Source organism: Gracilinanus agilis, chromosome 1, assembly GCF_016433145.1.
Source record: "Gracilinanus agilis isolate LMUSP501 chromosome 1, AgileGrace, whole genome shotgun sequence".
In the NCBI taxonomy this organism is placed as follows: domain Eukaryota; kingdom Metazoa; phylum Chordata; class Mammalia; order Didelphimorphia; family Didelphidae; genus Gracilinanus; species Gracilinanus agilis.
The window spans coordinates 245839448-245867264 of NC_058130.1; the positions used below are offsets into that span (position 1 = coordinate 245839448).

Sequence of the window (27817 nt, forward strand, 5' to 3'; positions counted from 1 at the left end):
ACTCAATCCCTCACCAACCCCATATTCGAGAACTCCTCCAAATGTGGGGTCTGCGCCCTGTGTGGGCTCCCAGTTCTCCTCCTCCTTACTTTGAACCACTCTAATGGCTGTCACTGAGTTCCTACCAGTTTCCCCTGCAATAAGCACTCCGTGGTGTATGTCAGGCCAGCATGGCGGCTTCTGCTGGACATATTCCTTCATATCAACGAATCAGGAGAGTGTTGCCCCTCCGCTTCCCCCTGGGCGAGCACCGGGAATGGGGCTCCCTTAGATGTGAACTGCAGTCAGGCCTAGATCCCAGCCCACTGGTCTGAGCCACGGCAGGGCCAAGGAATCAATACCAAACCAATAGGGCTTCCCCAGGGAACAAAACAGAATCCCCGTTATTCCCCTTAAAATGGCTTAGAAACCTGGTGCGCTTCCTGTACCAGTTACATCATTCAATAATGAATTATCTATCTTGAACTCCCATTTCTCCTTCTCCTAATTCTTCTCTTGCTATTTTAAGGCTGTAAACGAAATTCAGTATGTTTAACGTAATCTTGAAGGATCACTGATGGATAAATAAAGTCGACAAGACCTGAATTCCCGAAGATATGGACAGAATTGTAGATGATCTGGCAAGGTTTACCTTAAACAGTGGTCTCAAAAATAGAACCATCATTCTAAGTCTCTATTTTGCTTTGAGATATTAACTAAGGATAGTATAAATCTAGTCCAACATTTGCTGCTAAAAACTATCCATCATCTCCCCCTCCCACCCAGAATCACTTAACCTTTTTCTTTTTCTAAATTAATTTATTTGTTACATTAAAATACTCAGGTAACTCCCTCCCTTTGCCTTATTAGAGAGGGCATCATTTGACAAAAAGATTTATGTATATTTAAAACTATGTCTTGATTATTTCTCTTCATCAGTTCTTTCTCTGGAGGTAGACATACACAAGTCCAGTATCTTTAAACCTCTCATATGTGCAAGCTTAAGAACCCAAAAGAGGCTGAAAATTTAAAAATCCATTTAGAAATCTGCTAGAATCTACAGGGTTTTGTTAAAAAATTTTATTAAAATGTGACACCTTCAGATCTGTTTGCAGGAAAAACTGATTGGCATCATTCAACAAAGCATATACTAGGCACTTACCAAATGCTAGGCACTGTGAAGTACTAGGGATAAAAGAAAAAGCAAATAAAACCAATCTATGGGGGAGATGACATGTATAGAAACCAGTACATATGAAGTACATTCACAGTATATGCAAGCTAGCTTTGGAAGGAATGCAAGAGCAGCTATAGGAAGTGGCGCATAGGCTCCATTTAACCAGGTTTTCTAAGAGTGGAAGTGAGAATGGAATATAATTGAGGTGTGTGTGTGTGTGTGTGTGTGTGTGTGTGTGTGTGTGTGTATATGTGTGTGTGTGTGTAGTAAATAGCCAGTGAAAAGGTACAATAAGGAGAAGGACTTATTTGTGAGAGCCAACAAGTAGGTCAGTGGGCTTGGACCATAGAGAAAGGAGAAATGAGTAAGAATGGCAAAACAGAAGAGAGAACAACTTTTTGAATGGCTTTAAATGCTAAACAGAGGATTTTAAATTTGATTCTAGTGTTATCATGGGAAGCCACTGAACTTGGCTGATGGTGGCAGGGCTGGGAAGGAATAAGATGTTTAAGTTAATGCATTAGGAAAATCATTTTGATTAGATTTATCAGTACTTATCTATTTTATTTTTTTTTTCGAAGTACAAATTCCTGGTTTTATTTATTAAATCAATAGTTCTTACTAAGTGAAATTTGGGAAATGCCATCTTTAAGTGTATATATATATGTATTTTCTGGACATGGGGAAATTGTCAAACTACATTTCCTGTGGTCCAATGGGTTTCTGGTTCCGGTTCTTTGGGCGTGGGGACACCTACGTCTTGACGCAGAGAAGAGTTTATAATCTCCTGGGTTGGGGGAGAGTGGTCTCTTGGCCAGGAGACTGAGGAAGAGGTAATAATGACTGGAGCGGCAGTTTTGAATTCTTATAAGCGTGTGGTCTAATAACTTTATCTATCAACATGGCTTTAATTAAAATACTAATATATATATTTATACCAGCCTTTATTATTTTTTATCCCTATAGATACAATGAGAGTAAAATCTAAGTATTGCTCATCACCACCCTTATCCTCCCCTCTCTATAATGATTTTTCACATCTCTTTTTATTATATTTGTTTCATGGTGATATTTTAATATTGGTTGGAGAGGATTCTCATGGTGACTTGAAGCTTCTCTGTTCTACTCCACCCATCTTGGCTCCCATCATTCCCGATCAGGAAAATCATTTTGGTGACATTTGGAGGATGGAATGAAGGAGAGGCTTGAACAAAGGAAGAGGCAATTGCGATAAAGTTTTATGGTATGAAAAGAAGAAGCCAACCTCATGAAATGTAGCAAAGGGAGGAGCAATTTCTTTTTTTTAATTTTTAAAATATTTTTTGTTGATGGCTTATTTTTTCCAAATACCATAAATTTCCCAGGTATCCTTTTTCCTTCTTCCTCCAAGAGCGATCCCCCATACTAAAGACTGCTTTTTAGACCAAAAAAACAAAAAGAACAACAAAAAAACCAGCAAAAAAAAGTATGAGGAAAAAAATCAGTACAATTGATCAAAACATTGAAAAAGTCTGAAACTATATACTTGTGGATTTCACATATCTGCAACGAGAAGGGGAAAAGCTGTCTTTTCTTATCTCTCCTTTCTTGCTACACTTAATTAAAAAAAATTTTGTTTATTAATAGAATTTAACCACAAGTGTCCCAACTCCTCCCTGCATAAAAGAAGCTATTATCCAGGAGACAGACATGTCCATACAAAATAAGTCTTTCATGTTTCTACCTTTCAGTTCACTGTCTGGAGGTAACATTCACAATTTATTCTTCAAGGGCAGAGTTTTAAATTATTTTTCAGTTTGTTACTTAATTTTTTTCCACATCTGATTTATTCTAGAGCAGTGATGGGCAAACTATTCCCTGCGGGCCAGATCGAGGCTGGTAGTTTTTGCCCATCACTGCCTTAAGCAATTGCCTAATCATTATGCCCCCACATCCAGATGTAGTGATTAGGGAATTGCTTAAGGTAGTGATGGGCAAACTCCGGCCTGGATCTGGCCCAGGAAGAATAGTTTGCCCATCACTGCTCTAGAGTATTGGTAGAAATTAATGAGTAAGTAGCTGGCTTGGTTGCAATCTCTAAGGTACTAGGGAAAGTTCTCTTTAACCAATAGCTGTTTGCTAAGTGAGTCTTTCTTAAGTCAAGATTGCAAAGTTGAATGGCTCCATTTGCCTTCCGAAACCCACGAACCCACAAGCCCAGGGTAGCATAAAAAGTTGTAATGGGGCTTTATAGTCTTAGCAATTACCATTTTTAGCATGTGGGAACTAGGGGTGACAGAATACCTACTTTAGAAGCTAAGACAAGTACTTATCCAATTCTTTAATTAGTCTTCCAATGTTACACGTTTCTCATTTGGATAAGAGTGAATTAAAATTAAGTTCATGGAGAGAATTTCAGAAAATCCTTTAAAACGGATATCTATAGGGCCTTATTGTACTAAAGAATACAAAGATGACACCATCACTTATGGATGTCTATAAAAAAAGAAGCAATTCTGGATATGTTCTGAGATGATTGCCAAATAAGGATTTAAAATTTTCAGAAGGAAAGCTGTTTTTATGTCTATGAGCAAAGAATGTACACCTTTAATCTATTTTTTGGGGAGATACATGTGGATGTATGTGAATTTTCCACATTTTTACATGTGGGTGAAAGAGAAAGGGGAACACAAAAGCCTAGCCTACAGGAATTAACTCTGAAAATCAGTGAGGTAACAGATGTCTTCTTTCCCTATCACATCACTAAAGTCTATACATCATAATTTACTAACCTCTCTGGTTTTAGAGCAAAATGGCTCAGCCATTGGAATGTGACATACTCCTCCGGAGCAGGCATGACTTCCATCATAAAAGGTCTGAGGTCTTTTGGTTGTCCTATAAAAATAAAATGAAAACCAAAATGTAGTAAAATCTCAATTATTCAGCAACCTAAGTTTTAAAGTTTATGGATTATATAGGCCTTCTGTTTCTTCACTTCCTCTTATGTTCAAGCCTTGCTATTATTTGCCTTCTCAGTAGCAATTCATATGTAAGAATCAGTAGGTTTAAAAAAAAAGTGCATTTTCTGGCTTAATAGAAGAAGGGAATTCTAAGCCAGTGGCCATAAAATGGTTTCCTAACATATCAATTTAAGTTTGTTATCCCTATTGCTTCACTGCCACAACCAATAATGAGAAGTTAAAACCATAATTCTGAACCAGATCTAGAAAGCTTGTTTAAAGGAACATCTTTGATGTTTCTTGAAAAATCTTTTCGTGAGCCACAAAATATCAAATTTCTCTTAGTTCCTTTTCATCAGTGGTAATCAGAAGCAAATTCATTCATTATTCACATCTTGGAGATCTGGTAATGCTTGAATTCATGATAAGCTAGGAAAAATAAATTTCTGATCTTTCCTTTGGGTTATGGAGAAGTGAAAAAAAAAAATCAGAGTTTTAAAATAGCTGCTGAAAAGTAAAATATTTAATTTCCTGTTCCCAAGGTATGGGGAAATTACTCTAAAAGGAATCGTTTTTTCCTAATCCAAAATTTAAAAGGAAAATTTGCCTTTCTTCTGGTGTGTGTCTAACCAAACCAGCAAATCTTCCAGCCCCCATGCTGTAATGGGGTATTTTAAAGAGAAAATTATACCAATCTCAAAGCAAAAAAAAAAAAAGAGGTCCAAAAATACCCAATTTAAAATATAGAAAAGGGTGGGAGCATATTTTCTTCCTTTACAAAATATAATAATCCTGCCATGTATAAGTCACTAGTCTAATGGAACAATTTCACATTTCCCACAGAATGTGTCAAAGGTTATATATCCCTAGGTATTCCTATAATTGTAAAAACAGACTATCTTCAGAAATCCTTAAAATGTTACTCTACGATAATCTTTTATTCCTCTCTTCTTGACTACTTTCTATCCACCCCACATTAATTCTTCTTTCTTCTTCTCCATCTCTCTTACCCTTTTTTACAAAATATAGGAAGAATACCAAAAAGGGGTCAGAAGACATTGTTTGAGCTTATTAATGAAATGACCACAAATAACTCACTTTATTATCTCTCTAAACATTAATTTGTCTTACAAATGAGTCCTATAATCTAGATTACTGACTTCAGAGAACGGTTTGAAGATTCAGTGAAGTAATTGATATAAAAATTATAAAAATAAATATAATGTATATAAATAAAATTGATATAAAAAAAGTAATTTATCTTCTACCTTGAAAAAAACAACCTCCAAACCTCAATTCAATCAATTTTTCTATCTTGGTAATAAAATTTCTACTTTTTCTTTTGACTTAACCAAGCATATTTCCAAACTCTTCTGAGTTAAACTATATAGGACAACCACTTATTGGGCAAGTCACAAAGGAGTTTCCTGTTTAGGCATGAGTTAAGACTAAGTAGACTCTGTGATTTCTTCTAATTTTTAATTTTTTGCAGTTCTGTGAAACTACAAATTTCCATTTTACCTTTTCTTGAATGAAAGCTGCCTTTCTTTAAGCATCCAGCATTCTATCTATTCAATGTTATATTTAATTATTTGAGCTGAAACTCAAAATAGTTGTTAAAAGAGCTGGCCTCAAGAGCTAGGAAGACCAGGCTTCAAATCCTAATACTGGCAAATATTGCCTCAGTGTTCTGGGTAAGTCAATTAATTTCTCAGTACCTCTGGCAACTAATTTTTTTTAAAGAAATTTTTACCTTCTGCTTTTAGTAGTATCAATTCTAAGATGGAATGGCAGGTGGAAGGCAACTGGGATTAAGTGACATGCTTAGGGCCACAAAACTAGGTGTGTGAAGGCACATTTGAACCCAGGTCCTGGAACCTCTACATTGTGCTACCTATCTGCCTCTCTCCCACCCCAATCAACTTTCTAAGTTTTTAAGTTATAAAGAATATGTCTTCCTGGACTTCCTTATTCCCAAGAAATCACAAGTTTAGACCCTATTCCTATTTGATCATTAATGCCGAAATAAGACCATCCAAAACTACTGTGCTGGGGCCTGTATTTTTCCATAACAAATTTACATCATGTCTTTTGCAGCCAAAGATCCATATATAACATTTTTTTTCATTCTTATCATCTTATTAGAAGTTAACTTTTTAGAAATAACTATTAGACAATCTAAAAAACAGTTGAGCAGAAAATAGGTCAAAATCAGTGCTTCAGACAACAAATATTTGAGCTGACAATAAAGTGTCATACAACACCAAAAAAAGAATAAAATGAAGTCAAGTACCTTTCATGACTATTGCTGAGGTAAAATTCTTAACTAAAAAAAAAAAGGATAGAGAACATAAAGTAAAACAAAAAGAGAAAACTCGGAATATATAAAAAAAATTTGAAAAACCAAAAATCAATGCAGAACTAGCAGAAAAACAAGGATATTATTTGTATTACCGTATCACGGATAGAAGTTCAACATAGAAAAATATATAGGAAATTGACACAAGTACATAAAAAATACCACCAGCATGTCCCATTAGGTAAGTGGTAAAAATAGTTTTCAAAACTGAAACTATTTGTGACTACATGACAACATAATCCAAATCATTAAAAGAAATGCAAATTAAAACTACTCTTGAGGTTTTACTTAGGGGAAGTTTTATCTCATCAAAACATGCAAACTGGAAAAAGTGACAAATTTTTAGAGTCATTAATTGCCTTTTAGAGGTGAGAGTTAATTCTTGGATTTGGGGTTAAAATGTCTCTAATGTAAGGATAAAAGTCCCCAACCTCCCAAAAACATTTTTTTAAGGAAACCATGGACATCAATACAAACTATAATTATGCTTATTTTTATGTCTAAAGCATAACATTTCTTCAACTTGTCCCTCTAAATGGCCCCATCAAGATTTCTCTGTCCATTCCACTGTCCCCCATATGCCCACATTGAGAAATGTACATTTTTCTGGTTCTGGCTTTCTCTCCCTCTTTATATTTCATACAAGTCCTTCTAAAACACAGTTTCTATGAGAAATTGTGTTCTGAATTCTAAATTACTGAATTAAAAAGAAACCCTCAGAATACAACTTGTTTGTAAATAAGGGGTTTGGAAGATGGTAAAAACATAAAGGACATCAAAAAAGCCCAGCAACAAATAGTATGTTTCAAAATAGTTGAAATGCCCAAACAAGACAAGACATGCAAGGAATATCACTCAAACTCACTGACAAAGCAGGACCATTGTTGGTTTGAAGTAATACTCAATTTTCTACCATTTTGGTTTTTCCCCCACACATAATACACATAAGCAAGTGTAAGATGAGTTTTATGAAACAAAACTTCCTTTTAACAATCATATTTACCAGAGATATCAGGAAAATAGCAACATAAATGGAAAGAGCACCTCAGTTTAATAATCAAAAGTAAATGCTGTGAAGTTATAAATACTACACACACGTAGCCCCACAAGAGAAATATGAGGTGGAAAAAGACATTCTGGCTGTGTAACATTGCAGAGAATGCCAAACATTAGATAAGATGGTTTTGCTGATCTGCCTCACTTGGTTTTTTTCCTCTTCTTTTTTTATTGATGGATCCATGGGTTGGGATGGGAGAATATATTATGAAATGTAGTTGGTACAAGACAAAAAAAAATATAAATAAAAATAACTTTTAAAAATGTACTAGAAATACTTCTTTCCTGGGGGTAGCTGAGTTGCTCAGTGGATTGAGAGCCAGGCCTAGAGATGGAAGATCCTGGGTTCAAATCCAGCCTTCAGATACATCCTAGGCAAGTCACTTCACCCCCATGGCCTAGTCCTTACCACTCTTCTGTCTTAGAACCAATACACAGTATTGAATTTAAGGCAGAAGGTGAGGGTTTAAAAAAATAAAAAAGAAAGAAAGAAGGAAGAAATAGTACTTCAAAAAATATGCCAGTCCTTTTATTTCTATAAAATTATATAACCTATATATATTCAAATAAATTAGAACATTTTATAATGATTTTTATATGTGACTTTTTAGTTTAACTGCATCTTATGACAGCACATAAACCAAACAAAAGCAGGTCTCAATCCAAACAAAAGCTGAATCTTAGTCAACTGGAAAAAAAAAAAAGATTATTTTCCAAAATTTCTTGAAAGCCCACTCACTAAATTTCTTTAATGGGTGGGCTCCAGTCAATGTCACTTTGACCTTTTTTATATGCCCCCTGTTATTTCCCCCTCACTTCAGCAGTTATTTCTTTCTTTGGCTATTTCCTAAGGGTACTTCCCCAGTTTCAGTTTTAAAGGAATTAGATAGGGTGGGTTTTGAAGATTTTGATGCAGACTGTCTATCCACCTTGGAATCAAAGGAGCACCAAAACTATGATTTGGGAGAAAGATGGTAGAAAAGTTGAGGGGACAGAAAGGCAGCAGTGAGCTAAGGGTCATTTCAGAAAGGTCTTTTCCATCCATTCTCATACTGTATTCTGTAACAAGGTTTCTACATGACTTCAAACTATACATAAGGGCTTCTTTCCTAAACTCTACCTAGAAAATCTCCTAAAGGCTCCTATGATTCAGCTACATCTGGGAGAAGGTTAAAAAAAAAAATAAAAAAAAAAGCAAGTCACTCAAAATCCAGGTGCAGCTCTGAGAAGTTAGGTTACCAGGGAGAAAAAATTGTTTCTGCACCACCTGGAAGGCAGACTGAGCCAGAGGACCCAAGTAATGCCAAAGAAAGAATTCTCTTTATTCACGGCATTTCCCAGAAGTCACATGCCAGTCCTCCACAACAGTTATACTGGGTGTTGTTTCTGTCAGATATTTGGCAGTTCTCTATTGACAAATTAGCTTAGTTGCCGTTTTATAAAAATAGAAATAAAAAAGATTTTTTTCAGAATTCTAAAAACAGAATTTCAATTTTGAAATGACCTATCATTAATTAGACAAGGAAAGGAAAAGGAAAACAATGTGTATATCTACAACAATGATAATTAAAAGCTAAACAGAACACTAAATTACTATAATGAGCAAGTTAAGAAAATGTGAAAATAATTTTCCTCTTTATAACTTGTTAGTACATAACATAGTTGGTTACATACCGTCTTCCCCAATTAGACTGAGCTCCTTGAGATTTGGGCTCTTCTTTCGTATTCCCATTTCTTAGAACAAAAACTTCGGTTTTTCAGGGTGTTGCTTAAAACTGTAAATATCATCATAATGAATAATGCACCTGAGAGCAACAAGACTTGAGACCCCAGGAGGCTAGAGAGCTCAGACCTTGGGCACGGGAGTGGAGCAGAGAGAGGCAGCAGACTGTGGAAGCAGCTCACCATGCTGAGACTCAGGGGAGAACCTCAGGCGGAGGAGCAAGTGTGGGCCAATTTCCAGGCTCTGGGCAGCTGACTAGGACCACCGGGGGCTTGACCCTGAGAACAGCTAGACTAGAGACCCCAGGAGGCTGGGGAGTGTAGACCTTGGGCACAGGAGTGAAGTTGAGAGGGGCCAAGGACAGCAGAGGCCTAGCAGACAGTGGAAGCCAGGAGACTCACAAAGTAGCCTCAGGCAAAAACTGCTCCTTAGCTCTATACACAAAGAGTCTGCCTGCCTCACTCAGACTTCTGGCTGAGAAAGATAAACTAGCATAATGATGACAAGCAAGGCCCAAGAAATAACCACCAAAAAGACCAAGAAAAAAGCTCTAACACTTGATAACTTTTGCACAGAAAAAACCCAGAAAGCAGAGGACAAACAATTAAAAGACATCCAAACCTTCCCAAAGAAATGAAAATTGATCACAAGCTCTTGAAGAGTTCAAATCTGAGATCATGAGAAAGACGGAAGAGATCTGGCAAGAAAAGTGGGAAATAGTTCAAAAAGAAAATAATAGTTTAAAAGGCAGAATTTCACATTAGGAAACTGAGGTTCAGAAAAAAAATGAAATGATAAGCAAATTGAAGACCAAAAATGGCCAGCTGGAAGCCATGAAGAGCCAGGTAGACCAGACAGAAAAAGGAAACCCAAAAGATAATAGCCAAAATCTAGTCTTTAAAGGCTAGAATTGGGCAAGTAGAAGCCAATTATCTCACAAGGCAGCAAAAATTAATAAAGCAAAGTCAAAAGACTGACAAAATAGAAGGAAACATGAAATAACTCAATGAGAAGATGACAGATCAAGAAAATAGGTCTAGAAGAGACAACTTGAAAATTATTGGTCTTCTGGAAAAATCAGAGACAAATAGAAATCTAAATATCATAATATGAGAAATTATCCAAGAAAACTGCCCTGATGTCCTTGAACAAGAGGGCAAAATAGACATTGAAAGAGTCAATAGAACATCCTCTACACTAAATCCTCAGAAGACAACCCTCAGGAATATAATAGCCAGATTCAAAAGCTTCCAAGTTAAGGAGAAAAATATTACAAGAAACCAGAAAGAGACAATTCAGATATCAAGGAACACCGATCAGAATTACACAGGATCTGGCAGCCTCTACACTACAAGACCTCAAGGCTTGCAACATGATATTCAGAAATGTCAGGAAATTGGGTCTACAATCAAGGACCACCTACCCATCAAAACTGATCATCTACTTCCAGGGGAAAGTATTGGCATTCAACAAAATAGAAGATTTCCAAGTATTTGCACAGAAAAGACCAGGATTAAATGAAAAGTTTGATATACAACCACAAAAACCAAGAGAAACATGAAAAGGTAAATAAGAAAGAGAGGTGAAAGAAAGAATACTCTTAACTTTAAATTTCCTTCTTCAAGGGCTTCAATGAGATCAAATTATCTGTATTCCTATATGAATGTTATGTGTAATTCTAAAAAATTGTATTCACTATTATAGTAATTATAAAAATTAGTCATAGGGAGAGGTTGGAGTACTAAACTGTCTAAGATGATACGGTGGGGGAAAAGTGTGATGGGGGGAATAGAAGATGGCACCAAGAGAAACTTGAAGGAATAAGAAAAATAGGATAATCTATACCACACAAAGAGGGCATGGGAAGGGGAGGGGATGAATACTATTATAAGAAGGAGAGGAAGAGAGCATTAATAGGAAATACTTAAACCTTACTCTCAGTGGAATTAATCCTGAGAAGGAAGAGTAGCTAGATCCACTGGGATATCAAATTCTATCTAACTCTATGGATAAAGTCAGAAGGGATAAACCAAGGGGGCAGTGGGGTGAGGAGTTCATAAAGGGAGGGGAAGAAACCTTAAAAAATAATAAGGGGGGGGCAGCTGGGTAGCTCAGTGGATTGAGAAGCAGGCCTAGAGACGGGAGGTCCTAGGTTCAAATCCGGCCTCAGACACTTTCCAGCTGTGTGACCTTGGGCAAGTCACTTGACCCCCACTGCCCACCCTTACCACTCTTCCACCTAGGAGCCAATACACAGAAGTTAAGGCCTTAAAAAATAAATAAATAATAAAAATAAAAAATAATAAGAGGGGAATAAAAAGGGAGGGGGTAGAAAGGGAAGTAAACCAAGGGAGGGGACAAGGGGGACTGATTTAAAACAAATCACTGGTTTAAAAGGAAATAGTGTAAGAAGAAGGAAAGGATAGGAGAGGATACCAAAATGTTGGGAAATACACAGCTGATAATTATAACTCTGAATGTGAATTGGATGAACTTGCCCATAAAACAGAAGCAATTAGCAGAGTGGATTAGTAAACAAAATCCTATCATATGTTGTCTATAAGAAACACACATGAGGCAGGTGGACATACAAGGGTTAAGGCCAATGGCTGGAGCAAAATATTTTGGGCTTCAACTGAGAAAAAGAGGGCAGGAGTGGCAATGATGATTTCTGACAAAGCCAAAGTAAAAACAGATCTGATTAAAAGAGATAGAGAAGGTAATTACATCCTGATAAAAGGCAGTATAGACAATGAGGAAATAATAGTACTCAACATGTATGCATCAAATGGTATAGCATCCAAATTTCTAAAGGAGAAACTGGCAGAGCTCAAGGAGGAAATAGATAGTAAAACTATACTAGTGGTAGAGATCTAAATATTCCTCTATCAGGTCTAGATAAATCAAACCAAAAAATAAATAAGAAAGAGATAAGAGAGGTGAATACAATCCTAGAGAAATCAGAGTTAATAGATATATGGAAAAAAATAAATAGGGACAAAAAGAATACACCTTCTTTTCACAAAGACTGACCATGTACTAGGGCATAGAAACACGGTAAACAAATGCAAAAGAGCAGAAATAATAAATGTAATCTTTTCAGATCATAATGCAATAAAAATAGTTATTGGCAAGGATACATGGAGAGGCAAAACAAAAACTAATTGGAAATTAAATAATATGATTCTCCAAAATCAGATAGTTAAAGAAAAAATCATAGAAACAATTAATGATTTCACTGAAGAGAATGACAATGATGAGACATCCTACCAAAATCTGTGGGATACAGCTAAAGCATTACTCAGGGGGAAATTTATATCATTGAGTGCATATAATAACAAATTAGAGAGGGCAAAGATCAATGAACTGGGCATGCAAATCAAAAAACTAGAAAGGGAACAAATTAAAAATCCTCAGTTAAAAACTAAATTAGAGATTATAAAAATCAAAGGAGAAATCAATAAAATTGAAAGTAAAAGAAATATTGAATTAATAAATAAGACCAGAAGCTGGTACTTTGAAAAAATAAATAAAATTGACAAAGTACTGGTCAATCTAATTAAAAAAAGGAAAGAAGAAAACCAAATTATTAGTATCAAAGACGAAAAGGGAGATCTCACCTCTAATGAAGAGGAAATCAAGGCAATCATTAAAAACTATTTTGCCCAATGTTGAATTGACTCAGATCAGCTATGGTTAGTAATGGAGTCCAGCTAGAGGATGAAGCTGGCTGTCCTAAAAGGGGGGAGGGGTAGTAGTGAGTAGAATTCTTCCTCCTCCCCCACCTTGGGAGCAGTTGGTCCAGAAGGCAAAAACTGTTTAACTGAATCCCACTTTTGTTCAAGCTATGGAGGCTGTACAAGCTAGGTAAATTCAGGGTCAAATTGGTAAATTGACAGGGTATAATCCCACTGAGGTTAACAACTCTCACTGTTTAAACTATTCCCTAAACCCTAAGATAAAATAGGTTCCAGGTTGTCTTCAAATACAGATGACTTGCTCTCAGGGAAGAAACTGCACCAGAGCTTATATGAATGGATCTTTCTTTGATAAAGCATATGGATGGTGAGTATATCCTGGTATAACTTCCACACAGGGCCAGTAGCTTAACAAACAAAAGGGGTTTATTATTTTCAGGAAAACAGGGTGAGGGGAAATGGTTTTAGGAATGAAAGGGAGGTAAGCTATCTAAAATCTTCAATGAACTTGTTGGCTACAGGAATGTGTTTTGAACAACTTAACTTTTATCCCACTCTCTAAATAATCTTTCTCCTAATCTAATGTAACTAGGTTTAAGATGGAAAGGTAATCTTGCTTGAAGATCTATATATAGCGATTAGTTAAGATGCTGCAATTGAGATATTCTTCCAGTAGTAAACCAGTAAAGTAACCCTCAGCCCTTGAGGTCAGAGATGAGCTAACTAGAGAGTAATCTAACTCTTCCTCCCAGCCCTTGAACCCACAAGGAGTGTGATCAAAGTATCCTTGCAAGTAAGGTGACCTGGCCTTTTATACTCAGGTTTCTAACTTCCCCAACTGCCCCCTCTCCTGGAGTTCTGGGGGGCACTATGGAATTCTGTGAGGCAGCTTTGACCCCACTTAAGATCATGGATGTTACACCAATTATATAGCAATAAATATAGCAATCTAAGTGATATGGATAAATATTTACAAACATATAATTTGCCGAGATTAACAGCAGAAGAAATAGAATACGTAAATAATCCAATATCAGAAAAAGAAATTGAACAAGCCATCAAAGAACTCCCTAAAGAAAAAACCCCCAGGACCAAATGGATTCACAAGTGAATTCTATCAAACATTCAAAAGGACAACTAATCCCAAATACTATACAAACTATTTGACACAATAAGCAAAGAAGGAGTTCTACTAAACTTCTTTTATGACACAAATATGGTACTGATCCCAAAGCCAGGTAGATCAAAAACAAAGAAAACTACAGACCAATCTCCTAATGAAAACAGATGCAAAAATCGTAAACAGAATACTAGCAAAAAGACTCCAGCAAGAGATCACGCGGGTTATTCATTATGATCAGGTGGGATTTATACCAGGAATGCAAGGATGGTTCAACATTAGGAAAACCATTCACATAATTGACCATATCAACAAGCAAACCAACAAAAACCACATGATTATCTCAACAGATGCTGAAAAAGCCTTTGACAAAATACAACACCCATTCCTACTGAACACACTAGAAAGTTTAGGAATAGAAAGGCCTTTCCTAAAATTAATAAATGGCATATATCTAAAACCATCAACAAACATCATCTCCAATGGGGATAAATTAGAAGCATTCCCAATAAGATCAGGAGTGAAACAAGGATGCCCACTGTCACCTCTATTATTTAACATTGTACTAGAAACACTAGCAGTAGCAATTAGAGAAGAAAAATAAATTCAAGGTATTAAAATAGGCAATGAGGAGACCAAGCTGTCACACTCTTTGCAGATGATATGATGGTCTACTTAAAAAATCCTAGAGAATCAACTCAAAAGTTAATGGAAATAATCAACAACTTTATCAAAGTTGCAAGATACAAAATAAATACACATAAATCATCAGCATTTCTATATATTTCCAACACATTGCAGCAGCAAGAGTTAGAAAGAGAAATTCCATTTAAAATCGCCCAAGGCTGAATGACTTGAATGTAAAGAAGGAAACTATAGGCAAATTGGGTGAGCACAGAATAGTATACTTGTCAGATATACGGGAAGGGAAAGATTTTAAAACCAAGTAAGAGTTAGAAAAAAAAATCACAAAATGTAAAATAAATAATTGACTACATTAAACTAATGTATAGACAAAACCAATGCTATCAAAATTAGAAGGGAAGCGAGAAATTGGGAAAAAAAATCTTCATAACAAAAAACTCGGACAAAGGTCTAATCATTCAAATATACAAGGAACTAAATCAATTGTACAAAAAAATTCAAACCATCCCCCAATTGATACATGGGCAAGGGACATGAATAGGCAATTTTCAGATAAAGAAATCAAAACTATCAATAAGCACAAGAGAAAGTGTTCTAAATCTCTAATAATTAGAAAAATGCAAATCAAAACAACTCTGCAGTAGCACCTCACACTTAGCAGATTGGCTAAAATGACAGGAAGGAAGACTAATGAATGTTGGAGGGGATGTGGCAAAATTGGGACATTAATGCCTTGCTGGTGGAGTTGTGAACTGATCCAACCATTCTGGAGGGCAATTTGGAACTATGCTCAAAAAGGGTTTTAAAAGACTATCTGCCTTTTGATCCAGCCATAGCACTGCTTGGATTATACCCCAAAGAGATAATAAGGAAAAAGACTTGTACAAAAATATTTATAGCCATGCTCTTTGTGATAGCAAAAAATTAGAAAATGAGAGAATATCCTTCGATTGGGGAATGGCTGAACAAATTGTATCTCTTGGGATGGAATACTATTGTGCTCAAAGGAATTAAGAACTGGAAGAATTCCATGTGAACTGGAATGACCTCCAGGAACTGATGCAGAGTGAAAGGAGCATAAGCAGGAGATCATTGTACACAGAGACTGATACACTGTGGTACAATCGAACATAACGGACTTCTCTACTAGCAGCAATGCAAGGATCCAGAGCAAGGCTGAGGGACTTATGAGAAAGAAAACTAGCCACATTCAGAGGAAGAACTGTGGGAGGAGAAACACAGAAGAAAAACAACTGCTTGAACACATGGGCTGATGGGGATATTATTGGGGATGTAGACACTAAACGATAACTCTAGTCCAACTATCAATAATATGGAATTAGGTCTTGATCAATGATACATGTAAAACCCAGTGGAACTGTGTATCGGCTAAGGAGGGTTAGGGGGATTTGGGGGAGAGGGAAAGAACATGAAACATGTAACTATGGGAAAATATTCAAAATAAAAATTAAAAAAAAATCGCTTAGACCACTAAGAATTTAAGTAACTAGTTAAGTCTTTCATAGTCAAAATGTGTCTGAGGTGGAAATTGAACCCGTCTTTCTTTCCCTCAAAATGAAGGTTATCACAAAAATAGATGATACAGATGAAAATTGTATAACTCTTATAATTATCTCCTAGGGAAGGGAGTAAACCAAAACTAAAATTATTCCTTTTATTCCCACATGGCACTATTTTTTCTTGAGAAAAAAAGAAACACTAGATGCCAATAATCCCTGAAATGGAACATGGATTAAAAAAAAGTTTTTTTTTTTTCTCTAAATTAGCTGTGATGATATATATGTGGAGTTGTAATCATGTATTTGGCTTGGATAACAAGAAGCCTTCTCACAAGACTGTTCAGAGTATAAAAGTTAAGGTTAGGCCACTACCACACCCCCTGTTAAAAATTTTCGTGAAAAAGCATGCTTCTATTTCCTTAACAGATGAAGCAAAGATTTTAAAATGTGAACCTATCTCCCTCTAGCGGTTGCAATTAAAAATTGGAAACAGAAGAAAAAAATTTGAGTTGAGCCCCATTTAGTGTCAGAATTATTGTTGTCGTGTGTGTGAGAATTTGTAGATTTGCAAAGCCAGAAGTGCCCTATCTTACCTACATCCATATTCCCCACTACCACTCAGATTTTCATGAACAGTAAGCTTACACAACCACTTTGGTTTATGATGAGCTGGTCCGATGCAGTTGTCCACTATAGCACGAACACTACATCAGTGGTTAGCAAACCAAATAAGGCAGGATTGGTGATGAAAACAACCACAAAATACGCTTGGGAGCATAGAAGTGATTTCCTAGGACACTCCCTGTAACCAGTATCTTCTTTACCCCCCTCATGTCCTGGTTTCACCTCAACCTCCAGCTCCTTCTTCAGTAGAGGACCTTACAGATGAGGAAATGGAACAGTCAAAGTCATCAAATACTTATTAAGCACCTACTATGTGCCAGGCACCATTCTAAGTCCTGGGAATGCAAAGAAAGGCAAAAGACAATCCTCTGCTGTCAGGGAGCTCACACGCTAATTGGGGAAGACAATATGTGAACAACTCTGTACCACAAACTAAAAAGAGGATGATGGGGGCTAGAATAGAGAATCAGGCATGGAGATGGGGTGCAGGGGTCCTGAGTTTCAAATCTGCCTCATATCACTCTTCTGCCTCGGAACCGACACTTCATACCAATCCCAAGATGGAAGGTAAGGGTTAAAAAACAATAATAATCAACAGGGGGCTCTGGAAAGGTTTCCTGCAGAAAATAGGCTAACATTACTGCTAGCTGGAGGTCAGACAGGCAAACAGTAGGGAAAAACCCAGGTCTCTTCCTCCAAAGTAAATGTTCTTTCCATTGCTCTATCCCGTCTCTCTTTGAGATCTTCCCTCTCTCAGTATCTTTAATCACATCCTCTCTACTGTTCCACTGGTCCTTTCTAACAGGACTGCTGAAGAGCAAGGGCTCCCCCTGCCCTTAGCTTGAAAAACTTTCACTGGATCTTGGTTCCTCTCTTTAGATACTTTCTATTCCTCTCCTTCCTTCCTTTGTCCACAAATCTACCAACAAAGGGTACAAGAGATCCTAACATGGGGAGCCCAATCTGACCTCGCTCGAATCACTGAGAACTGGTAGGGTGAGACCCATGACTGAAATATGGCTCTGGAGCTGTGTTGTAAGGACCAGGACAGGTACGAGTAGAATGGGAGGAGGCAGACTGGTTGGACTAGCAACATGTAATGGGAAGAAGTGCTCCTAAAAGGAAATCAGGAAACCAGAAAGAGGGAGGCAAACTGGTCTAAGGCTAAAGGGAGGAGAGATGCTTGAGTTATGTTATGGGACTTTACTATCAACAATACACTGAAGAGATGGAAGAATAAATAAGTCACAAACTTAGGAGGATGGAAAAATGATCCAGGGGTACATTAAAATCTGCTGGAGTGGGGGGGAGGCAGCTGGGTATTTCAGTGGATTGAGTCAGGCCTAGAGATGGGAAGTCCTAGGTTCAAATCTGACCTCAGACACTTCCCAGCTGTGTGACCCTGGGCAAGTCACTTGACCCCCATTGCCCATCCTTACCACTCTTCCATCTAGGAGCCAATACACAGAAGTTAAAGGTTTTTTTCAAAAAAAAAAAAAAATCTGCTGGAGTTTGCTTAAACTAAAAAAAAGAAGAGCTAATAGATTATTGGTTTGCTGTAATAATCATTTCAACCTTCAATGGGTGGAAGAAAAGCTAAGGGAACTACTCTTCTGGATCAGATTCTTTTTTAAAAAATAACTGACCTTCTTAGATTCAATACGAAATATTGGTTCCAAGGCAGAAGAGTAGTAAGGTAAAGGCCAGGTGACTGGGGTTAAGTAACCCGACCAGTCACCTAGCTAGGCAATATCTGAGGCTGGATTCAAACCTAGGACCTCCCATCTCCAGGCTTGGCTCTCTATCTACTGAGCCACCTAGCTGCCTCTCTGAATCAGATTTTAACCAGAGGATGAAGGAAGAAATATTCATTTATGAAATGCCTACTATGTGCCAGCACTTTGTAAATAGTATCTCATCTAATCCTCATAATCATGGGATTTTTTCATTTACAGATGAGGAAACTGAGGTGGTCAGCTATTCAGTGACTTTTCCAGGTTTGCAAAGGTAGTCAGTCCCCTGACTACAGGCCCAGTGTGTCTACTGTGCCACTTCACTAATTTTAGGAAGAACCACGTGCTGAAAAAATAGGGTAAAATAACCATTCTTCTTTAGGATATAAAGTAAAGCAAAACTAGGAAAAGTATGATAAACCTGGAGGCAACTAGGCATGCAGTGGATAGAAAACTGGACCAATAATCAGAAAAATCAGGATTCAAATCTAGCTTCATATACTTATTAGCTGTGTGACTCTAGGGAAATCATTTAATCTGGTTGCCTCAACTTCATCTGCAAATAGGGAAATAATAGCAACAATGTCTTAGGGTTCATTCTTGTGAGGCTAAAATGAGATATTTGCAAAGTGCTTTTGCAAATCTTAATGCTATGGGATGATAATGCAAGAGAAGAGATCTCAGGAGGTTCAGAGAAAGGAAGTAGGAACCTTATGACTAAAATTCTCAAGGGGAAGTAAACCCAAGAGGGATGGGAAGCTATCAAGAACAAAATTCCAAAGACAAAATGAGAAAATGCAGAAGAGTCAGGAAGAGGGATGTTGCTTGAAGGGCCCAAGTTAGATGCAAAAGACTACATATAACTCAAAAGTTTAAAAGGAGGGGAAAGCTAACCTATCTGATGGTAGTCTTGGAATCCAAAATTATCTGATTGGCTGGCATTTGGGGTTGAATCTAAGATGAAAATTCAGTGAGAATAACTATAAAGTTTTACAATATTTGATGCTCAAAAACAGTAATTTTTCCTGTACAAAATAAGAAAGGGCATGGCTAGATAGCAGTTTAAAAAAAAGAGCTGAAGGATTTAGTGGTTTGGAAAGTCAATGAATCATTGGGACAACATAACAGCCACAAAAACTCCCTTCAATAAGAGAGGCACAGCTTTGCCAATTCTGAGACTAGGTTTTCTGGAGACCTGCCAGAATAAAGCCTAGACTTGAATACAAATCTAGTTCATTAAATTAGATCTCTTACTTTACCCTTTTCTCATCTTTCTACTTCCACTCTCTCCTATATTTTGTAAATAAATTACTAAAATCATTTTAGGAATTAGTTTTTATTCAGTTCCTTGGCGACCACACCTTTAAATATTAATATATCCAACCAAATCACACCTTTTCCCTCTTACAGACCCTGGCGAGCCAGTTAACCTTGTTTGCCTTAGTTTCCTCCTCTGTAAAAAATGAGCTTGAGAAGTATAAGGATGACATTAGAAAAAAAGCATTGTTTTATTAGTTTAGAGATAAGAAGTAGAGAAGCTGGCTTGAGAAAGAATTGGAGTTTGAAACAGAGCTGAGTCAGAGTGTCAGTTTCAAATCTAACGGTTTTTCTGTGACAGTTACTCTCTCTGGCAGTGGCAGTTGGTCTCTGGCAGTTGGTAGAGTCACTCACAGAGACTCTCTCTGGGGACTTGGAGGAGGTGACTTCTTCTCTCTCTCTCTCTCTCTCTCTCTCTCTCTCTCTCTCTCTCTCTCTCTCTCTCTCTGTTAAAAGGAAAGGAGGGAAAAGACCTGAAGGAGTTTAGTGTTTTCTTTTTCCAACTTGGGAAATACTATTTGACTATCTATTACTGTTTCATAGATAGTTTTAACTTTGAGAAGACCAAAGAAAACCCTGGTCTTTGGTCTGGACTCAGTCTGCTAAGGCTCAGAGTCCCAACTTGGTTCTTGCTGAGACTCAGGTAACTAGCCATTGTTATTTTTATAACTTGGAGGCAAAATTAAGAATTATAAAGATAATAGTTTTAGTTTATTTAGAAAAGTAAAAATTTGGGTTAGTCAGATCAGGAAGGATCAGTGTAGCCTGTGGACACAGGAGAAGTGGTTCCTTGTGGACCCAGGGAGTTTTATTTGGGTAGAGTTAGAAATCCTTATTATCCTTATATTTTCAATAAAGTTTATTTTTCTATGACAAGAGTCTCTTTAGCATCCTTGCATCTAGCCTGAAGGGAAGTTTACTTATGAGCTTCACTGCACTTTATCACTGATGATCCTTTTGATTACATCTATCAAAAGTATCTGAACAGTTTTGAACCTTTATTTGCATAGTTTTCGTCATTATTACAGAAGGAAAAGGGAAACTATTTTGCCAAGAAAGTCTCATGGACAATATTAGCATGATATGGTCTATAGGGTCAGAAGAGCTGCACACCATGAAACAACAAAAAGACTTAAGTATGTGTGTGTGTGTGGGGGAAAGCATTGATATCAGTCTTTGAGTGCTTTAAGGATTTTTAACATGAAAGAGATTATATTTCTCTTGCTTATTCCCATAGGGAATAACTAAGATCATAGATCTAGAGCCAGAAGGTGACTTTAAAGTTATCTATACCAATTCCCTCCTTTTACAGCCGGGGAAACTGAGACTCAGGTTAAAAAAATGATTAGTCCAAGGTTCAAAGGTAGTAAAACAGTAGGATCTCAATTCAGGTCCTATGACTCCAACCTGAACATGATTTTCACTGTACCATATACTACTGTATTTTTTGTTTGTTTTGTTCGAAGAATATATGAAAATTATAAAAAGGCTCTGTGTAAGGAAAAAAGTAGCAAAGTTGTTCACAAGTAAAATAGGCTGCCTCTGGACATAGTGGATTTTCCTTTCTCTAAAGACCTTAAAGCAAAGGCTAGATGACCACTTGTCATATCTATTTGGTAAAGCCTTTCAATCAGGAATGGGATGGCCTAAATCTAGGCTTCTGGGATCCTTTCTAGGGCTGAGATTCTAAGCTTCTCTGAGCCTTAATTTCTTAATCTGTAAAATGTGGTTAATACTATCTATTCTGTTAACTTTATAGGGTAGTTCAAAGAACTTGATAAATAGTAAAATAAACTTGATAAATTATAAAAAGAAAATTTGTTTTTTTTTATCTTTAGTACTATCTAGAAGATAAGCTATCTTCTTTCTAAGAGTTAACCATTCTTAAAATAGATTTTATTGTTCATTCCTTGTCTTATCTAACGCATAAAAGTAAAAGGAGAGAAAATTAAATTTTTCCTAAGTCTGAGACATTAAAAAAAAGACAGCAAGAAATGTTCTCAATTGAAAGAACATTATATTCAAGACACACGCTTTATTCAAAAGCATTGCATGTTTTTTTGTGGTATTTTTCTGAAAGAAATATCTCTACCCTTATACTTTGCCCACTTGTCCAAGTGTATAAAATCAAACCACTAGAAAATTATTTTCTTCCCTTCCCTTTGTTCTCTCTTCTTTAGGACTTAATTTAAATGGCCAAATCTAAGTAGCTAAACTAGTGCCTACTATGTGCCAGGGGCTGTGGATACAAGTACAAAATATGAAGGAATTGCTACTCATAAGGAGAGTTTAGAGTCAGATGGGAAGGGCCTGTGGCCTCTTCCTTCTTGCAATCTCAAGAAAATAAATAGGCCCATAGGTAGGAAGAGGGCAGAACCAGGCAGAGGTTGACTTTATGTCCCTATTCATGTTTCATTCATTCATAAAATATTAAGAACTCAATGGTGTGGAACTCTGCATTAATGCTGGCAATAACAGATGATGCTTACTACTATTTATAGTGCCTAGCACAGCAGTCTAAAAAATGCATACCAAGGGGAAGACAATGCCGCTCTCCTACTCAAACTTTCGGTGACTCCTCCAGGACAAAACACAAATTTCTCAGCTTAGCATTTAAAATCTAATCTAGGAGCAGTTAGGTGGCTCAGTGGAGAGAAAGCCAGGGCTGAAGAAGGGAGGTCCTGGGTTCAAAGGGGACCTCAGACACTTCCTAGCTGCAGGACCCTGAACAAGACATTCAAACCCCCCCCCCCCCCCCCATTGCCTAGCCCTGACCACTCTTCTGCCTTGGACCCAATACTTAGTATTAATTCTAAGACAGAAGGTAAGAGTTTTTAAAAAATACCACCCTTTCCCCAGTTTAATCTAATCTACTTGTCTACACTTATTTCTTATCGTTCACTTTCAAAGACTCAGTATTCCTGCCCAGCTGGATTAGTAGCTGTTTGCCCCCCTATGCCTTTACCCAAATGCCCACCATGTCTGGGATAAACTCAGTCCTTGAGTTTGCCTCTCAGGATTACTGTTTTCCTTTAAGGCGATTATTTCATCTGTGAAGCTTCCCGAATCCTCCCAGCTGCTAGCACTTTCTGGCCCCTCAAATTTCTTTGTACTGAATGGTATCTCGCTGTAACCATGACCCAACTGCACTCCCCAAACCCATCCCTCGCAGAACGTGATGGCAAGAACTGCCTCTTTTTTGTCTTTGTATCTATCCCCAGGACCCAACACAGTGTCATCCAGTTAATAAATGTTTCCTGAATTGTATATTGAATTAGAGTCCTGAATGGGAAATCTGAACCCCAAAGGGACATGTTATAAACTCAAATAACACGTTTCTTGAATGCAAGGGGCTGAATTAAGCATCGTCAGAGATACAAAGATGGATATACAAAGACAAACAAACATAGACAGATACAAAAACATACACATAGGGGAGTGGCTCAGTGGAGAGAGCCAGGTCTAAAGAGGAGAGGTCCTGGGTTCAAATTTGGTCTGCAGACACTTTTTTGCAGTGTGACCCTGAGCAAGTTACTTAAGTCTGTTTGTCTAGCCCTTAATTCTTCTGCCTTAGAACCAATACACAGAAGGTAAGTGTTTAAAAAAAGATATATGCATATATTTTATACACATGCACATTTGTATTTGTGGCTTGAGATTTGCTCCTACAATAAGACATGTTTCTTCACACCATTTTAAAGTAGAAATAGGTTTATTATTACTATGCAAAGATCCAGCAATTTAGCTTACAACAGAAAGCATAAAAAACACACCAGCAATAATAAGAGAGAGATAGAAAAGAAAGATATGTCACTGGATGGGGGAATACCCCAACACCTGAATATTCTTAGCTGGGAAGTCCCTTTGTGCAGTATTTCACAGTCCCATTCAGGAAAGCCCCAGGCAAAGCATCCTTTCCATGAATGAGACTTCAAAGTCCACTTTCTAGAAGGGGGTTTTATTGACCTCAGAACAAAGAAGGCATTTTGCCAAGTGTACTTTGCATCCCTGCTTCTAGGGTCCCAGCAACTGGGCCAAGATCAGGAACCCCTAGAAGCGGTCAGGCAAACCACGTCTCAAAATTTAATCAACAGTCACGAAGATAACCCATTCTGTGAGACAAGGGTTAATCTCATAGAAATCTGTTTATCTTTCTTGGGAAGCTGCTGAGAACTCTGGCCAAAGTTCAAAGCAGCCCCAGGCTCTGCTGGTAAATGTGAGGCTAAGGATACACAACAGGGAAGATTTACTAAAATTTTACTTTAACCCTTCAACATAAAAATGCACGTCTGTAGATACATACATACAGACAGATTATGGAATATAAGGTAGTACAGACTAAAGAAATTCTGAGAAGAGTGAAGTTGCTTCTCCCCAAAATGATCAAGGAATACTTCAAGGAGAATGGGTGGCTTTTGAGCTGGATCTTAAAGGAACGGGTAACATGAACAGAGAAAATCCTGGGGGAAGTAGTCTAGGCAAAGGGTGGGGATATATTAATCGGGCGGCAGTGAAGTTCAAATAGTACTAGTAGACAAGGGGAAAGATGAGAGGGGAGGCTCTGACAATAGCCCAGGCATGAGGTAATGAGGGAAGGGACTGATCCAGGGTGGTGTCTTTTCCATTCCCATTTGAAAACTGTTATACAGGGAAGAACAACAGGATGTGGGGAAAGAGAAAGTGGAATCAAAGATCATGTGCAGATGTGGGTGTTATGGGAAAGATAGACTTCTAGATGGAGCATCTGAAAATAGGGAACTAAAACTCTAGAGAAACTACTTTTAGTGGGTGGGAGGAGAAAGAGTCCCAAAAGGGACAGAGAAGGAATAATCAGAGAAAGAGAAAGAGAATCTGGAATTAAAAGCACCAAGACAGTAAGGGAACGGAGTAGCAAAGGCAGGATAGCTGACCATGTTAAGGCCAGAGATGAAAAACCAGGTCTGGAGGAGTCCTCAAATCCTCAGAACAATGAGTAAAAGAGAAGCTGGAGCTTAGGAGTAAGAGTGGGAACTACTATTAACCACATTGTTCCTTACACTTTTATTTTTTTTTTTTTTGATACAGATACCTAAGGCCATATTTTATTACTAGCACCTTTTCTTGGGCTTTGAAAGACTAGATATCTCTATTGATAATCTTCCTCCAAGACTGTTACTCTCTATTGGACCTACATTGGAGAAGGGGAAGGAAAAGGAGAGGTGATAATAATAGTACCTGGCAATTATGTAATACAACAAATTTGCAAAACACTTTTTACACTTCTCATTTGAGCCTTACAACTCTATGAGGCAGGTACTAGTCAATAATGTCAGTTTTATGGATGAAGAAACTGAGGCTGGGAGAAGTGAGACATTAACTGCTGGGACAGATAGGTGGCTCAGTGGATAGAGAGCCAGGACTAAAGAGAGGGAAGTGCTGGGGTCAAATCTGGCCTTACTTCCTAACTGTATGACGCTGGGCAAGTCATTTAACTCCAAGACAGAAAATAAGGGTTAAAAAACGAGCAATAAAACTTGACAATGTAATATAACTAGTAAATACTAAAGAGTATTTGAACCCAGGTCTTCTTGATTCTAAGTCCAGTACATTAGCAACTCGCTGAGATTACACAGGTCTAAGACTAGTACTTAGTCCAATTCCTTTTCACTAAATAAGAGCATCTGAATTTTAACCAAGGTTGGTCTCTCCAGCCTAGTAATGATCTCTTCTTTTCCTTTTCCTAAATCACATCCGACTCCAGAACAGTAAACTCTGGATTAACTTTAACAATGATATGGAATTTTATTCATCTGGATGTCTATCAACAATAAAATTAAGAAAACCTAATAACGCCTTCTATCAAAAATTTCCAATTGTAGAATCAACACAAAAGGTTTGCCCTTCAATTAACTAAAAAATTCAGATAACAAGGAATCTCACCCCTTACCCCCATCCCATGGAATATTTTGCTAAATCAAGAAAACCTTAAATATGAACTAATGAATAATTGTGTGGGCTTGATGAAAGGGGAGATAGAGAGAAGAAAACAACATTGAAAAAGTGATTTTGGTTTTGATTCTCTCTTTCCCTGCAACCCCTAACCAAGTCAAAATTATTAACAGTATGTGTTGTTTGTGATGCTATTTAGAAGGTGTGAGCAGGAGGTGTTTTGAAAAGCTTATGACATAGTTGGGGAAAGAGAAGAGAATGACATAATTTTCCAATATTAAACATTTACAAAGAGGGACTTTTTGGAAAGTATGTAAAAAAATTTCTTTTTATTATCAAAAATAGATCACCCAAACCACTCCTTTAATAATTAATACTTCTAAGAAATTACATTCTTTGAAGAGAAGATAAGTTCAAAACAGACATCTGTATGTATGAGTAATATTACCCAAACCCTTTGTTACAAAGCCAAGGATACTAATTCCTGTAGACTGGATGGACTGCCCAAGGTCACATGCCAATTAGTGGAAGAATTGGGTTTAAAACCTGGTCCTTCCAAGTGGTTTTTTTCCCTATTACCCTTCACCATTGTTAACATTTGTTCCAAATTCTGTAGGACAACAAGCATACAATGTGTGGGGCTGTGAACTGGTCCGGCCATTCTGGAAAGCAATTTGGAAGTATGCCTCAAAACTTCAGCTGTGCATATATGTCAACATTAGGGTCTATGCTTCAGAGAGATCAAAGAAAGAGGAAAGATTCACATGTACAAAATTTTTTCTCAGGTTTTTTTTTTAGTAGCCATGTATGGGAAACTGAGGTGGTAACCAGAGAATAATTCAACAAGTTAAAATATATAAAAGTAGGAGCAGCTGGGTAGCTCAGTTGTATTGAGAGCCAGGCTTAGAGACAGGAGGTCCTAGGTTCAAATCCGGCCTCAAACGCTTCCCAGCTATGTGACCCTGGGCAAGTCACTTGACCCCCAATGCCCACCCTTACCACTCTTCCACCTAGAAGCCAATACACAGAAGTTATGGGCTTTAAAAAAAGTGTGTATATATATATATATACACATACACACACACACACACACACACACATCATATATTGGCTACCCATCTAGAACTAAAGGAGAAGAAAGAGCCTGCCTTGGCTTAGGGTCCCAGATCTTGGCTACTACAATAGGTAGTACAGCTGCCAAACTGGTATTCCTAACATATAAAAGTGATATAATATTATTGTGCCCTAAAAAATGGTGTGAATGGTTTTAGGGAAACCTAGGAAGAATTATATCCAGGACTGAGCTAGTTTATGTATAATGGCTCTCTTGGGGGGGGAGGAGGGAGGAATGTACATATGACATACTTTTAATTTTAGTCTACATTGTTAACAATTTTTCCATATTTCCTTAAGTCTATACAATCAACAAAACAATGAATCTGGCTTTGATCTATAAGGCTGACTTTCTAAAGTGTAAATGTTCACACTGAAAATTTTACAATCAGCTCTTGAGGATGTGTGAACTGGTTCTAGCACATCTCTAACTCATATAACTGATGCAAAATAGAAGAACAACTTATACAATAACAACAATGTTGTGAAGATAAACAACTTTGAAAGATTTCACTCTGATCCACGCAGCACGTAACTACAATTCCAGAGGATTCATGAAAATCATAGGATAGTTAGTTGGCACAATGGATAGAGTGCTGGTTCTGAAGTCAGGAAGTCTCATCTCGAGTTTAAATCTGGCTTCAGATCCTTTCTAGCTTTGCAATCCTGGGCAAGTTACTTAACCCTGTTTCCTCATCTGTAAAACAAACTGGAGAAGGAAATGGAAAACTACCCTAGTAACTTTGCTAAGAAAACTCCAAATAGGTCACAAAGAGCTGGACATGGCTTAAAACTGAACAGCAACATGAAAACATGGTCTCTCTCTCTCTCTCTCTCTCTCTCTCTCTCTCTCTCTCTCTCTCTCTCTCTCTCTCTCTCTCTCTCT

At 37.3% G+C, this 27817-nt stretch overlaps 1 protein-coding gene across 1 annotated transcript in view; it reads right to left on the bottom strand.

Moving 5' to 3' along the window:
* LOC123231249 (methylthioadenosine phosphorylase) overlaps window positions 1–27817 on the bottom strand; it is a 69960-nt gene that overhangs the window by 13375 nt on the left and 28768 nt on the right. Inside the window, exon 5 of the mRNA XM_044657504.1 lies at window positions 3928–4030. Within this exon, the coding sequence (XP_044513439.1) occupies window positions 3928–4030 (103 nt within the window). The remainder of the gene's footprint in view (window positions 1–3927; window positions 4031–27817) is intronic.